Source organism: Nannospalax galili, unplaced genomic scaffold (assembly GCF_000622305.1).
Source record: "Nannospalax galili isolate Female #2095 unplaced genomic scaffold, S.galili_v1.0 scaffold389, whole genome shotgun sequence".
Lineage (NCBI taxonomy): Eukaryota > Metazoa > Chordata > Mammalia > Rodentia > Spalacidae > Nannospalax > Nannospalax galili.
This window is the reverse complement of record NW_008360310.1, coordinates 1,838,138-1,851,883: the sequence shown is the minus strand read 5'-3', so window position 1 is coordinate 1,851,883 and position 13,746 is coordinate 1,838,138. Positions and strand designations below refer to the sequence as shown.

The following is a 13,746-nucleotide window of genomic DNA, read 5'->3' as shown; positions in this document are numbered from 1 at the left end:
GGAATGAAAAACTTAAATAAGCAAATTGGAACAACAAGGGAAAGCCTCACTGCTAGAATGAATGAAATGGAAAACAGAATATCAACACTGGAGGGTATGAAATTCTCAATAAATTATTAAAAAAAAAAAGACTAGACTTGGAGCTGGGTGTGGACAGGTATGGAGCTACATGCCTATAATCCCAGTACTAGGGAGACGGAGGCTGCAGGATCCAAAGTTTAAGACCATCTTGTCTTAAAACAAACAAATCACATGAGGACATAGATTGTAGTGGTGTGTTTTTAAGCTAAGGAATACTAAGGTCAACCTCTAGAAGGTAGAAAGAGACAAGCAAATATATTTTGTAGAACTTTGGGAGTGTGATTTTGTGAAACTGTTTATTTCAGGATTCTGGGTCTGTAATGGTGAAAAACTAAGAGCAAGTTTCTGTTGTTTAAAAAAAAAAGAATATGTTGGGCTGTGTATGGTGGTGCCTGCCTTTAATCCCAGCACTCAGAAGGTAGAGGCAGGTGGAGCTCTGTGAGTTCAAGGCCAGTCTGGTCTACACAGTGAGTTCCAGGTTATCTGGGGCTACAGGGAGACCCTGTCTCAAAAAAGACAAAAAAAAAAAAAAAAAAAAGAATATGTTGGGAAGAAAAGCAAATGTGCTGGATAGCTGTAGTGTCAACTTGACACACCTGGGTTGAGGGAGCCTCTCAATTGGGGAATTGCCTCCATTGGATGGGCCTGTGGCCATGTCTATGGGGCGACTTCTTGATTGTTGAGTGATGTGGGAAGGCCCAGCCCACTGTGAGTGGTGCCACACCTGGGCAGGTAGGCCTATGCTGTGTAAGAAAGCAGGTTGAGCAGTGGTCAGGGGAGCAAGCCAGTAAGCAGTGTTCCTCCATGGCCTGAGCTCCAGTTCCTGTCTCCTGAGTTCCTACCTTGGGCTTCCTGATGAACTGCGACCCAGAAGATATAAGCTGAACCCTTTCCTACCCAAGTTGGTATTGGTCAGAATGTTTTGTTACAGCAATGGAGAAACACTAGAACAGAAATTGGTACCAGAGAGTTGGGCACTGCTGTGACAGACCTGATGTTGAGGATTGTGGAAGTATTTGGAACTTTGGGCTGGAAAAGCCATTGAGTGCTGAGTTTGTTGCTGTGGAGTTTGGAACAGTTAGGTTGAAAGAGTTGTGGATGATGGAGGCCTGGCTTGTGAAGCTTTGAAGGGAAGCAGAGACTATCAGGGCTGTTCATGTGAGATTTTAGATTGAGGATCTGTGGGTTCTGTTTGGCTGGGGCTGAAGAATCAGCTGTGATTAAGAAGAGACCAGAAGCTGAGGTAAAACCTTTGCTTTACTGGGACAGTTGATGCTGGTTAGCTGGGGCTGAAAAATCAGCTGTAAGTAACAAGAGACCAGCATCATTGTGGTAAAGTCTTCTGGTTCCACACACATACGCTGTGGTCGAGAGAAGGCCCAAGCCTCTGTCTCTAACTAGAAGCAGGACTTGGTAATGTGTAAGAATCTCCTATATGGTTCTGATGTTGAAAGCGTGAAGGGGTCACAGAGAGCAGCTGAGGCTTGGCACTCTGAGAGGTCAGGAAAGGCCATAGGTGAAAGTACAGCTTCAGTTGCAGTGCAGACTCCAGGATTGAAGGGGTCATGGAGAGAATCTGAGGCTTTGCACCCCAAGAGGCAAGAAGAAGCCACTGGTGAAGGTGTAGCCTCAGTTTCAGTAGAGACCCCAGCTTTTTGGAGATTACGGGATCATGGGATGACCACCGAGGACAGCAGTAGGTGTGGAATGGAGCTGGCCTGGGTCTGTGAGATGAGCTGTGTGTGCTGTGGATGGCAGAGTCAGAGAAGTAGAGCTGCCAAAACCCTTTGGAGCCCAGACTATCGTGAGTGAATCCCAGATGTCTAGCCTCAAGCTACTTTGTGGACTTTGGTTTTGCTTAGGTGTACCCGATTCTTCCCTTTGAAATAAGACAGTACTTGTTTTGGATTTTACAGAAGCCCACAGTTAAGAGACTTTTAAAAGAGAGTATGGACTTTTAAGTGTTTGGATTTTTTAAAAAAATAAATAATTTATTGAGAATTTCATACATTCATATAAGGTGTTCTGATCAAATCCATGCCCACTCCCTCCCCTCCAATTCCTCCCATATCTCCCCATCACCTTTTTTCTGATAACTTCATGTACTCTTCTTTGATTTTTTTTTTAATGGGGCTTTTGACTACTCTAACCGTCCCCCCTCTGAACCCTAAAATCTTTTAAGGATTAGATATAAGCTCCCAAATACTTTCAACATTTTTGGCATTTGGAACAGAGTATGTTGTTAAGAGGCCCAAAGACATTGTGCATTTTAGCCAAGAAACTGGCTACTTTTCTTTGGGGTCTTTTTACCCTAACTGCCTAGCTAATTCTTACCTCCTGTTCTTATCACGCCATCCTGAAGAGGTTACCCAAATTGCCAATAGGGAATCTGGACGCAGACCACTCTGGCTTCTTCCATGCTGAACAGGGATGCAGGGTAAGGCAATTGGAGTACCCATTCAGTGGGTCTATCCAAAAGACTCCCAAATTGCATTACAAGTTCTCTAGGGGGAAAAGAAAGTCCTTGGTGTTTGGATTTTTTAAAGAACTGTGGGGCTTTTAATGTTGTACTGTCTTAAGTTGTGATACTAACATCATATATCAGGGACAAGAATTGGAAAGGTTATGGTTTAATAGTGATGTGTTTGTATGTCAGGTTGACAAGGGGTCAGTTGTGCTGATATCTTTAGTGTCAACTTGACACATCTGGGTTGAGGGAACCTCAATTGGGGAATTGCTTCCATTGGACTGGCCTGTGGCCATGTCTGTGGGGCATCTTCTTGATTGTTGAGTGATATGGGAGGGCCCAGCCCACTGTGGGTGGTGCCACCCCTGGACAGGTAGGCCTATGTTGTATAAGAAAGCAGGTTGAGCAGGGGCCAGAGGAGCAAGCCAATAAGCAGTGTTCCTCCATGACCTGAGCTCCAGCTCCTGCCTCCAGGTTCCTGCCTTGAGTTCCTAACTTGGGCTCCTTGCTGAACTGTGACCAAGGAGATGTAAGATGAATAACCCTTTCCTCCCCAAGTTGGTCAGAGTATTTTGTCACAACAATGGAGAAACAAACTAGGACAGCAAAGAAACTTTTTTTTTTTAAAGGGTAAGTGAGCTATCAGATACTGAATTATATTCTAAAGCTGCAGTAGTTTAAAAAATCATTTGACTTTCGAACATGACCTACATGGACATAAAGCTATTAAACTTTTTAACTTATTTTATTTAACGTGAATTTTTGTGTTTAACTACAGAAATATTAATGTGTTTGGTTCTGGGTACTGTACTATCTCTAGATGGGCAATATTGTATAACATACATGTAATATATATTATATATAATTACCTTTAAAATTTTCTGAAAATTTGAAGTCTAAAGCACATTGAATCTTGAGGTTTTAAAATTAAAAAAATTTTTATTATTTTTATTTTATGTGTATGTGTGTATTGCCTGCATGTAGGTAAGTGCACTTGTGTCATGCAGTGCCCACCGAGGTCCCCTGGAACCTGTCAGATCTCCTGGAATCTGTCAGATCCTCTGGAACCGGAGTTACAGACAGTTGTTAGCTGTCATTTGGGAGCTGGAATTCGAACCTGGGTCTTCTGCAAGAACAACCAGTGTTCTTAACTGCTGAGCCATTTCTCTAGCCCCCTGAATCTTGAGGTTTTAAGAAGTATATGGTCCTGTATGATAGACTCCATCCAATTTGAGAAATAGAATATTTTCAGCATAATTTAATAATTTCGCTTTCTTAGTTGCTTTGTTCATCTTAGAAGTAACAAGTGTTTTGATTTGTTGCAAATGTACTATTTGTCCTCACACTGTCCTGAGGTCTACTTTTTCTATGCTTCTTGGACTCCTATATTGCCAGCTTGGCAACCTGATCCACGGTGGGCTATAAAATATAACAGGTGTAGAAAAATTCAGGCCACATAGTAGTGAATTGCCTGGAATGTTCACCAACCGCTGACATCACTGGTTGATTGGTACTCGCCTAGTCTTTCTCTTACTCTTAAATACCTCCAACACTAATAGAATGAAATTATACTCTTCAAGATGCCTATTATTGTTTTGTGTCCACAACATGTCTATGTGTATATAGATATGTGTGTAAATAGATATGTATACATACATTTACGTTTTATGAATCACAAGGGTCTTCTTAGTTAATATAGTCTGTTTTCATTGTAATGTATTTAACAGTTATTGGCTAAGATTAAAATGCTTATTATCCTTTTTTACCACAATCATAGGTTAAGCGTCAATGGATATGTTTTAAACAGTGGTTTGCATGAAATCAGTTTAGCAGGCTTTGGTCAGTATTTCTAACAAAAATAGAACTTTAAACAGAATAGTACTGAAAAGTATATTAAATATTTTAAATATAAGCATTATTTCTTAAATTGTTTCAGCCCCTCCCTCCCTCCCTCCGTCCCTCCCTCCCTCTTTGTCTCTCTGTGTTTCTGTGTCTCTGTCTGTCTCTCTCTGTCTGTCTGTCTGTCTGTCTCTCTCTCTCGTCTATGTTCCCTATACTTGTGAAGTGAGTCTCAGTGTAAAAATACTTGTTTTTATAGTGGGTTTGAGGTTCAAAAAAGTGAGAAATTATGCCTTCATAAAGTGAAGAAGGCTGTTTTAAATATTTTATTTTTTATTTTTATTTCATTTTGTATGAGTGTTATATCCGCATTGCCCGCGGAGGATGGAAGAGGTTGTTGGATTTCCTGGAACTGGAGTTGTGGACAGTTGTTAGCTGTGATGTGGATGCTGGAATTCAAACCCGGGTCTTCTGCAAGAACAGTCAGTGTTCTTAACCGCTGGGCCATCTCTCCAGCTCTGAAGAAGGCTATTTTAGTAGGAACCATATGCTGAAGTAGTTGTGTTGGAGGTCTGAATTTTAGGAGATCTCCAGAGTAGTGAAAAAAAAAAAAAAACTTATCAAATGGGGGGTTGTGCAACCCATTGCAACCCGTTTTATTTCTATTCACATTGCCCGAAAGCTTTTTCTTGCCTGAAGTGGAATCCCATTTTCTAGTAACATCCATCTACTGGGATCCACTTCTAGCTCTTCAAGATACTTGAAGAGGTCATTGTTTAGGTGTAGGGTGTAGTGTCTCCAAATGAGTTTTCCTTCATCTCTGGGCTATAAAGTCCTTCATTTGTCCCTAAACACATTTACATTTAATCCTGCAGCAGCTTGTCAGAGGCCTGCAAGAAGCATGACACTGACTTCATTACCATCCTTCCTCTTGCCACCTTCCCATTGGCTCTTACTCTAGAGTAGACACTAGCAGATTCTGACTTGTAGGACAAATTCAGTTGGCCGCCAATTCTCGTAAATTAAGTTTTGTGGAGGACTGAGCTACACCTGTCCTTAGTATTTTGTTTGTGGGGCTGTGTTCCTGTTACAGTGTATGCTGAGTAGTTACTGCAGAGATTGTGTGGCCTGAAGACTCAGTATTTATTGTTTGACCCTATATAGAAACATCTCTTGTTTTAGATAAAGCTTCTATTAATGCCTTAGATCTGCATTTTGGGCAGCTAAATCACACTTTTAAATCTTACTGAGCTTACAGTCCAATAAAGGAAAAATGTTTCTCACATATGTTGCTATTAAGAAAATAATAAAGAGGTAATTTGAGTATTTCTTGCCTCTTTCTGATATTTTATAAAGGCTTTCTTTCTGGAAGAGATCAGATTTCATTTTTTCTTTGAAAGTATGGGTGCATGTGCTAATCTGCTCTGAACTGTATTATCCATGTATAGTGTGTAATTTAAGGCAATGATTTTAAAAAGTGTGTTCTGAAAAACTAGTTTCTTGATATTGAATCAGATAAATTTGGAAAAAATATATTTCTTGGGCATTTATAGTGCCCTTACTTTGCACGCATGCACAAGTGCATGTACCCATATGTGCGCATGTGTTAGTAACATCAAATTTCTTGATACTCTGAGGGACACTGTAGGAAATACTGGGTTGGAATATAGTAAAAGTATAAGTAGTAGTTACTAGTGGAAGGCTAGATAGTCTCTATTTTAGGAGTTAATATTGCTCATGTTTTGATAATGTCTGAGATGATGAAGAAATTACTGTTCTGAAAGCTTAATTTTTTATATGCGTGGAAACATCAAAGTAGGTACTAGATAAAAAAGTGTGCTTGTTCCTTTAAGTTTTTAAGCCACAAGCTTATTCACATGTTTTTGACTAATCTGATGGAGAGGTTTAACGGGAATGAAAAAGTGTAAAAGCTATTATGAATTAATGACCTGAAAACAACAATTAAATGAACATTTTGTAAAATTATGGTAGTAAATAGTGAAAATTTGACTTAATGTGAAAAGTTGAGTTCATCCCTAGCCTCTTCAGGAGCACACTGGTGAAGTGGCAAATGTCTGTGATAATGTGTTCTAGATTTTGTGCAGATGGTAAAACTCTTTGGATTGCTTTTTCTATTTTATTTGTCTCTCTTTTTCTTTTTCCTCTTTCCTCTCCAAAGTTAAAGTGTGATCTTTGGTCACTGTAGTATCTTACTGTGGAATGTTCTGTCTAAACCAAACTCTCTTTCAGTCATTCCTTTTGTAAAAGCTCATGCAAATGCCTCGTAGAAAAGTTGGTAAGAGTTAAGCTACAGGGACCCATGTGTGGTGGGATACTGACTTATCTGGAGATCTAATCCCAGTCTTTCATATTAAATTTTGAACTTTATCCAACTCTTGTCTGTTTGTTTTTCATAAGTTTAAATTGTCTTCTCTCCACAGAACCAAGTGACGGACACTAATAGAAAGCTACAGCATGAGGGGAAGGAAGTAAGGCCAACTCACTTTTCGAAAATCTCTTTTCTGTTTTTGCTGTTCATTTTGGATGACTGTTCTTCATTTTGTGGTTTGGAAGACTGTAAGCAGTATGTTAGAAGTACTTGGGTGATACTGTTGCTTCTTGTAATGTTTACCTGAATTAAGTAAACATGGAATGTAAATGCTGTCTCTCTGAGCTGTGTTTTAAAAAAAAATCGAGTAGTCATCCCCTTGTGTGGAATGTTCCTTCCCTGTATTCGCCTCCTGCAAACCTCCCCTCCTATGATTTCTTTTTCGTTTTTGTTATTTTGTTTGTTTTTGGATAGCCCCACTGCCCTAGAACTTGCCATATAGACCAGGCTGGCCTGGATCTCACAGAGATCTGCTGCATTTGCCTCTGGTCACCATGCCAAGCCTCCTCTTTTTTTTAAAAGACAGGGTCATATGTAGGCCAGGGCAGCTTTGAATTAACCCTTCTGTCTCTAACTCTCCAGTGGTTGGATTATTGTCAAGTATGACTATGTGTGGTTTATATTGACTTCTCTGTAGTTTGTGTGTGTGGGGTGGGGATAATGATGTAATTTTCTGTCTGATAATATTCCAAATGTTTTTTTTTTTTAATGAAATGTTACTATGTAGCTTAAGCTAGCCTAGAACTCACTCTGTAACCCAGTCTGGCTTTGAACCTATAGCAGTCCCCCTGTCTCAGCCTCCTAAGTCCTGGGGTTATAAGCCTGTGCCACTGTACCTGGTTTATATGTTACCTTCTTATTAAGACCTTCCTTAATGACCTCATTGGAAATTGCAGTCTAACCCTCATTCCCTTTTCCCATTTTTGTTTTTCTCCATTGTGCTATCATACTCTTGATACATTTTTACTCACACAGTTATTTTTGTCTGTCTCACTTTATTGTAAGTTAGCTATGTATAATTAGGGAGTTTTGCTTATTGTTGTATCTCTTCCGTCAGCCTAAACAGTGACTGGCATAAAGTGAATGCTCAACAAATATTGGTTTTAAAAAAGAGTTAATTGATTCTATTAACTGATAAGCTCACCATTTAAACCTTTACAATTGCAACATTATTTTGCATCCATTTACTCACTTGATCCAAAGCCAATCCCTTATGACTTGCTGAAGTTTATATAATAATTGACAAGGCTGGGGCTAGATTCCAAATTTTGTAACTTGTAGACCATCTTGTTCCTCCATTTGTGTTCATTCTTTTCATGTCTAAGAGGATAACATTTTTAGGTGTGGGTGTGGGATGAGTGCTATAAGTAGATATGTAGATTTAAAAATTTTTTTCATATAGTCTATATCTACAGTTAATATAGTTTTTGTTATATTGTGAGATGACTCAGATAGAACTCTTAAAATGGGAGCTCTGGGAAGAGCAGTGGATTAATCTTTACTCAGCTGGATTTCCTAGAAAAGCCATATCTCCTAGGTGTATGACTTGCTTATTGAAATGGGGATGTAGGTGAAGATCATAGGATGGATGGCCCTTCTGGAGCACAGTGCTCATGAAAGGAATACAGGATTTTTACAGTAACTGATTGAAGTATAAGTCATGAAAAATTGATAAGAGAGTTTGGAGAAAATGGGAAAAATGTTTTCTTTTCTCTTGGATAGCCCCTATATTTTGGGGTTTACTTATTTACATAGGTCTTCCTAGAAGAGATTGGCTTGGGGAAAAAGTAGGAAACCATGCAGGAGTGTTTTACTGTTTGAGGAAGAGTTCCTTATTCCACTTAGCACATTTTTACTATGAAGCTGGGATTTTCTGATGACTTGAACAGTGTGGAAAAAAATGTGACTGAAAGATTTTATTTGTAGCTGTTGGCATAATACAGTTTTTCTTCCCTTTGGCCAAGCTGGTAATAGCAATGGAAGAGCTGAAGCAGTGCCGAGTACAACAGAGAAACATTTCTGCCACTGTTGATAAATTAATGCTGTGTCTTCCAGGTAAGGAATTGGAAAGGGAGTAGGATTCTTATGAAATTCCTTTAGCTGAAGTTAGTCTTTTACTTTGTCTAAATAATGCTTGTGTGCTTTTTTTCTCTTTCAAGTACTAGAGATGTACAGCAAACTAAGGGACCAGATGAAGACTAAAAGGTAAGAGCTTTTACTTGAACAGTTATTTTCTAAAATTTATTTAGAGTACTTTAAAAATATTTATTTTCTTACTCATTCTTTCATTTATTCATTTTTTTCATTCATCCATTCATTGATTTGTATGTTTTGGTCTGTGTGTACCTGCATTTATGGTCATACAAACATGTGTGGGTGCCCATGGAGGCCAAAAGAGGGCATTGGTTCCCCTGGAGCTGGAGTTACAGGCTATTATGAGCCGCCTGACATGGGTGCTGGGATCCAAATTCAGGTCTTCTGGAAGCAGCAAGTTAAATTCACCACTGAGTCACCTATCTAGCACCCCCATTATTATTATTTTTTTCACGTTTTTTTATAGGATCTCGCTTTGTAGCCTTGGCTGGCCTAGAATTGACTTTTTAGACTAGGTTGGACTTGAACTAAGAGACCTGCCTGGGATCAAAGGGTAATATGGTTTATTTAAACTACTTTTAAGGCCCATATTTGGCTTCACTTTTCAAAAATAATTGAATCTATGATTTTTTTTCTTTAATCTTTTGCACACATCTATTGATTCATCCTAGATCTATTTATATACACTGGTTGTTATATATTGCATTTAATAAAAAAAATAATAGCTTAATATTTTTTGGAGTCCCAGTCTTTTGGGGGGATGTGGAGGAAGCACAGAACTGTATTAATCATAACTGGATTGGAAAATATGATTTAAATATTGTCATAGAAAAACTAGTCACTGGTTCTGGTGCTAGAGGATCTCAGTCAGGATTCATTGGAAAATAATCAACAGATATTGTGTGTGTGTGTGTCTGTGTGTCTGTGTGTATCTCTGTGTGTGTTAATCTATGTGGTTAGGGAATTTATTGTAAGAAATTGACTCACATACTTGTGGGGGTTAGCAAATCCTAAATCTCTGGTTGGTCTGGCAAGCTGGAGGCCTAAGAAAGAGTTAATATTAGAGCTTGAGTTCAAAGTCAGTTGTCTGTGGAATTCTCTTTTTGTACAATGCAGTTTGCCATTTTGTTTTAAAGTAAGGTCTTCAGCTATGATTGGAGGAGAGTTCCCTACATTTAGGGAATGGCTCTCTTTACTCATACTCTTCCCATTTAACTGCAAATCTTGTTGCCCCAATAACTGTCACACAGACATCTAGAAAAATGTCTGACCAAATGTCTAGGTACCGTGGTCTAGTCAAGTTGCCATATAGAATTAGTTGTTCCAAAGGTCAAGGTTAAAGTTTGAGGGTTCCTTTGTATGTTGTGTTTTCTTCTAGTTTTATTTGAGGGAAAACTTTGTAGTGACCCCTTGACTGTTATTCCTGGGACATCTTACTATACTAAGCAACTCCCTTTTCCCTGGGGCATCTTCCAGTATTGGGGGAGAGGAAATTTGAGGTGATAGGATGAACATAAGTACATCTTAGTGGAATACTAATTCTCTGTGGTTTTAAGGGATAAGATATACAATTAATACATTTAATATTGAAATTAAAATGTGTATACAAATTCTAAATGTTCAGTAATTTTGGAACTAAACCATAAGGCATCAAAGTTCTTTTGTGTTCTGGGATTCTCTGTCCTAGTTACTTTCTATTGAGTGATAAAACACTGACCAAAAGCAACTCGGTGAGGAAAAGGTTTATTTTCCCTTATAGCTTACAGTCCCTCATGGAGGGAAGCCAAGGTAGGAACTCAAGGCAGGAACCTGGAGGCAAGAACTGAAGCACAGACCAAGGAGGAACGCTGCTCCCTGTCTTGCTTCCCTGGCCTATGCTTTGTTTTTGTTTGCTTTCTAGTATAACGTAGGGCCACCTGCCCAGGGATGGCACTGCTCACAATGGGCTGGACCCTCCCACATCAACCAGCAATTACAAAAAATGTTTCCAGGGCTGGAGAGATGGCTCAACAGTTAAGGGCACTGGTTGCTGTTGCAGAGGACCCAGGTTCAGTTCTCAGCACCCATATGGTAGCTAACAACTATCCATAACTTCAATTCTAGGAGATTTGATACTTTCTTTTGGACTCTGCAGGCATTGCATGACATGGGTGCACTTACATACATGCAGTCAAACATGATAAAAATAGGTAAATAAAAAAATTATTTAAAAAAAAGAAAAAGAAAATGCTTCATAGACATGGCCAAGGCTAATCTGATGGGGGAAATGCCTCCATTGAGGTCACTTCTTCCTGGGTGTGTCAAGCTGACAACTGAAGCTATCTAGCACAATCTCCCAGACTTATTCCTTGCCAGGTGGATATGTTTTCATAAGAATGCATAGATAGAACACATGAAAAGTTATATTCTGTGAAGATATAAAAATAGTAGTATTTTCTGGCAATATTTTAGTAAAGTTTTAAAAATTGTGAAGAAAAAAAGACTTGTATATTAACTTCTTTGAATTAAGAAATATTAATATCTTTCCAAAGCCAGGTGTGGTAAAGCACACCTGTAATCCCAGGATTTGGGAAGAGGCAGAAGGATAAAAAAGTAAAGGCTAGCTTGAGCTACATGAAACCCTGTCTCAAAATAAGCACACAAACAAAACAAAATAAGTAAACAAAATACCCCCCATTTCTGCATTTTGAGTCATATATAATTTTATATAAACATTTGACATAAATTTTAGAAGCATATATAAAGATAGGTATATTAGTTACTTTTCTGTTGTTGTGATAAAATTTCATGGTCAAGGCAAGGAAGAGTTTATAGAAGAAAGAATTTATTTGAGTTTATGGTTCCAGGGGTCAGAGTCCATAATGGCGGCAAAGGTGACTGGAGCAGAAAGCCTATCGATCACAGCTTGAAGCAGGCACAGGAAGCAGAGACAGGAAATCTGGCAAGGCTTAAGAACTCTCTAAGCCTTCCCCCTAGTGACATGCTTCCTTCAGCATCACTGCACATTCTAAGACCTCCCAAACAGCACCACTAACTGGGGACAGAAAAGAAGCCTATGGGGAACATTCTCATTCAAACCACCACATTCCACTCTCTGGCCTCATAGATTCATGGCCATATAAAATGCAAAATTTATTTAATCTGCTTTAAAAGTACCCACAGTCTCTACCCGTCTCAATATTATTCAAAAGTCCAGAGTTCAAAGTCTCTTCTGAGACTGAAGGGAATCTTTTATCAGTAAGCCCCTGTAAAATCAAAAGATAACCTACATACTTCCAAAATACAATGGAACCAAATACACATTCCCATTCCAAAAGAGAAGAATGGGGGCATACTGAGGAAATACTGGACCAAAACACCAGCAGGCAAAACACCAAATCCAGTAGCTCCATTTCCAACTTCTGAGACTTTACTTCTAAAGGACTCAGATGGATCAGCCCCTCCAGCTTAGCTGCATACAACTTAGAGCTCACTCTTGGGCTGCCACCACTCCTTGTATGCAGTTTTCCTTGGCAGATGTCTCATGGCTCTGGCATCTTGAGTATACTGGGTCTCTACTGCTAACCAGGTTTCACAAACTTCACAGCTTCACACAGTGGCCTTTCAGGGCTTTCTTTATGCAGGGATGCCCCTGCTGTATGCTGCCTGGCCTCAGCTGCTCTCTGAAACCTAGGAGAGAGAATCAATGACCCCCTTCACTCTTATGTCTTTTATGCCTCTAAAGCAAGAACCATGGGCGTGACACCTTCAAGTTTGGCTTCCAGTTTGGGAGTGAACCTAACCCACTTCATCCACATTACCAGCAGTTATTTGTGGGTTGCAGTTTTCTAGAAGAAAACTCTTCAGGATTTTTCCTTTCACAAGGAAGCTTAGCTGGGTGGGATCGTACCCTGGGGATACTCCTTCTATTGTTGTAGTACAAATCTAGAGGCCTCTCTTGAGGACTCTTAATCTCTTTATCAGAGAGTATCTTCTTCAGCATATGCCTTGACTCCAACATTAATCTTCCTAGTGCTCTTTTTCAATCCAAACTGTACATCTTGTATTTCTTTCTGCTTCACTTGTTTTTTTTTTTAACTGTAGATCTGTATAATATTCATCATTAATTGTCATGCCACCATTTCTATGTTAGGCTGTCTTGAAATTTCTTCTGCCGGAGAAATTAGTCATCTTAGCCTCACAGACAACTTAGCCTCAGGCAGGCTCTTAGGCTATGGGTAGATTCCACCCAGACTCTTTGCCAAAATATCTTAGTTGCTTTTTAAGTTCTTACTTCCCTCTGGAACTACTTTGCTGTTAATACTACTTTCTTTCAGGCTCCTACTAGAATGGCTCTGCTTACGGCATTCCACTGCTTTTCTAGTCCAAACTTAAAATTCCTTCAAAAACCCACATGGTCAAGTTCTTCACAACAGGCTGGCAGGGAACAGGGTGGGGATGGGTGAGAGGAATGGAATACAGACGAACTAGGTGGGATTTAACTTACCAGAGTCCTGGCCGGGCAGGTCTGTCTGGCTGATCCAGAGCCAGGGAAGATGGTGGTGCGGGAACCACTGGGGGGGACCGCCTGAGTAGGTGTTTAGCTAGTCTATGTTAGGAAGCTAGACCAGGGATCTGAGGGGGAGGAATTGGTCCAAGGCTGGCTGGGGACAGCGTGGCAATGGGCAAGAGCAGCCTCATCATTTTTGAAGAGTATAGCATGTTATTTTCGAGGATTTTTTTGTTTGTATTTTTCCTTTTTCAAGACGAGGGTTTTATGCTGGCCTTCAACTTGTGATCCTTCTGCTTCAGCCTCCTGAGTGGAGTCCTGAGAGATTTCAGATGTGTGCTACCATGCCTGGCTTAATTCTACTATTTTAAACTTAAAAAAAAATTA

The 13,746-nt window shown here is 39.6% G+C and overlaps 1 protein-coding gene across 1 annotated transcript in view; it reads left to right on the top strand.

Annotated features, from left to right (window-relative positions):
• The window catches only part of Exoc6b (exocyst complex component 6B), a 629,077-nt gene that overhangs the window by 91,950 nt on the left and 523,381 nt on the right, over positions 1 to 13,746 (top strand). Inside the window, exons 3-5 of the mRNA XM_008824711.3 lie at positions 6,829 to 6,876; positions 8,741 to 8,831; positions 8,936 to 8,981. Of these exons, the coding sequence (XP_008822933.1) occupies positions 6,829 to 6,876; positions 8,741 to 8,831; positions 8,936 to 8,981 (185 nt within the window). The remainder of the gene's footprint in view (positions 1 to 6,828; positions 6,877 to 8,740; positions 8,832 to 8,935; positions 8,982 to 13,746) is intronic.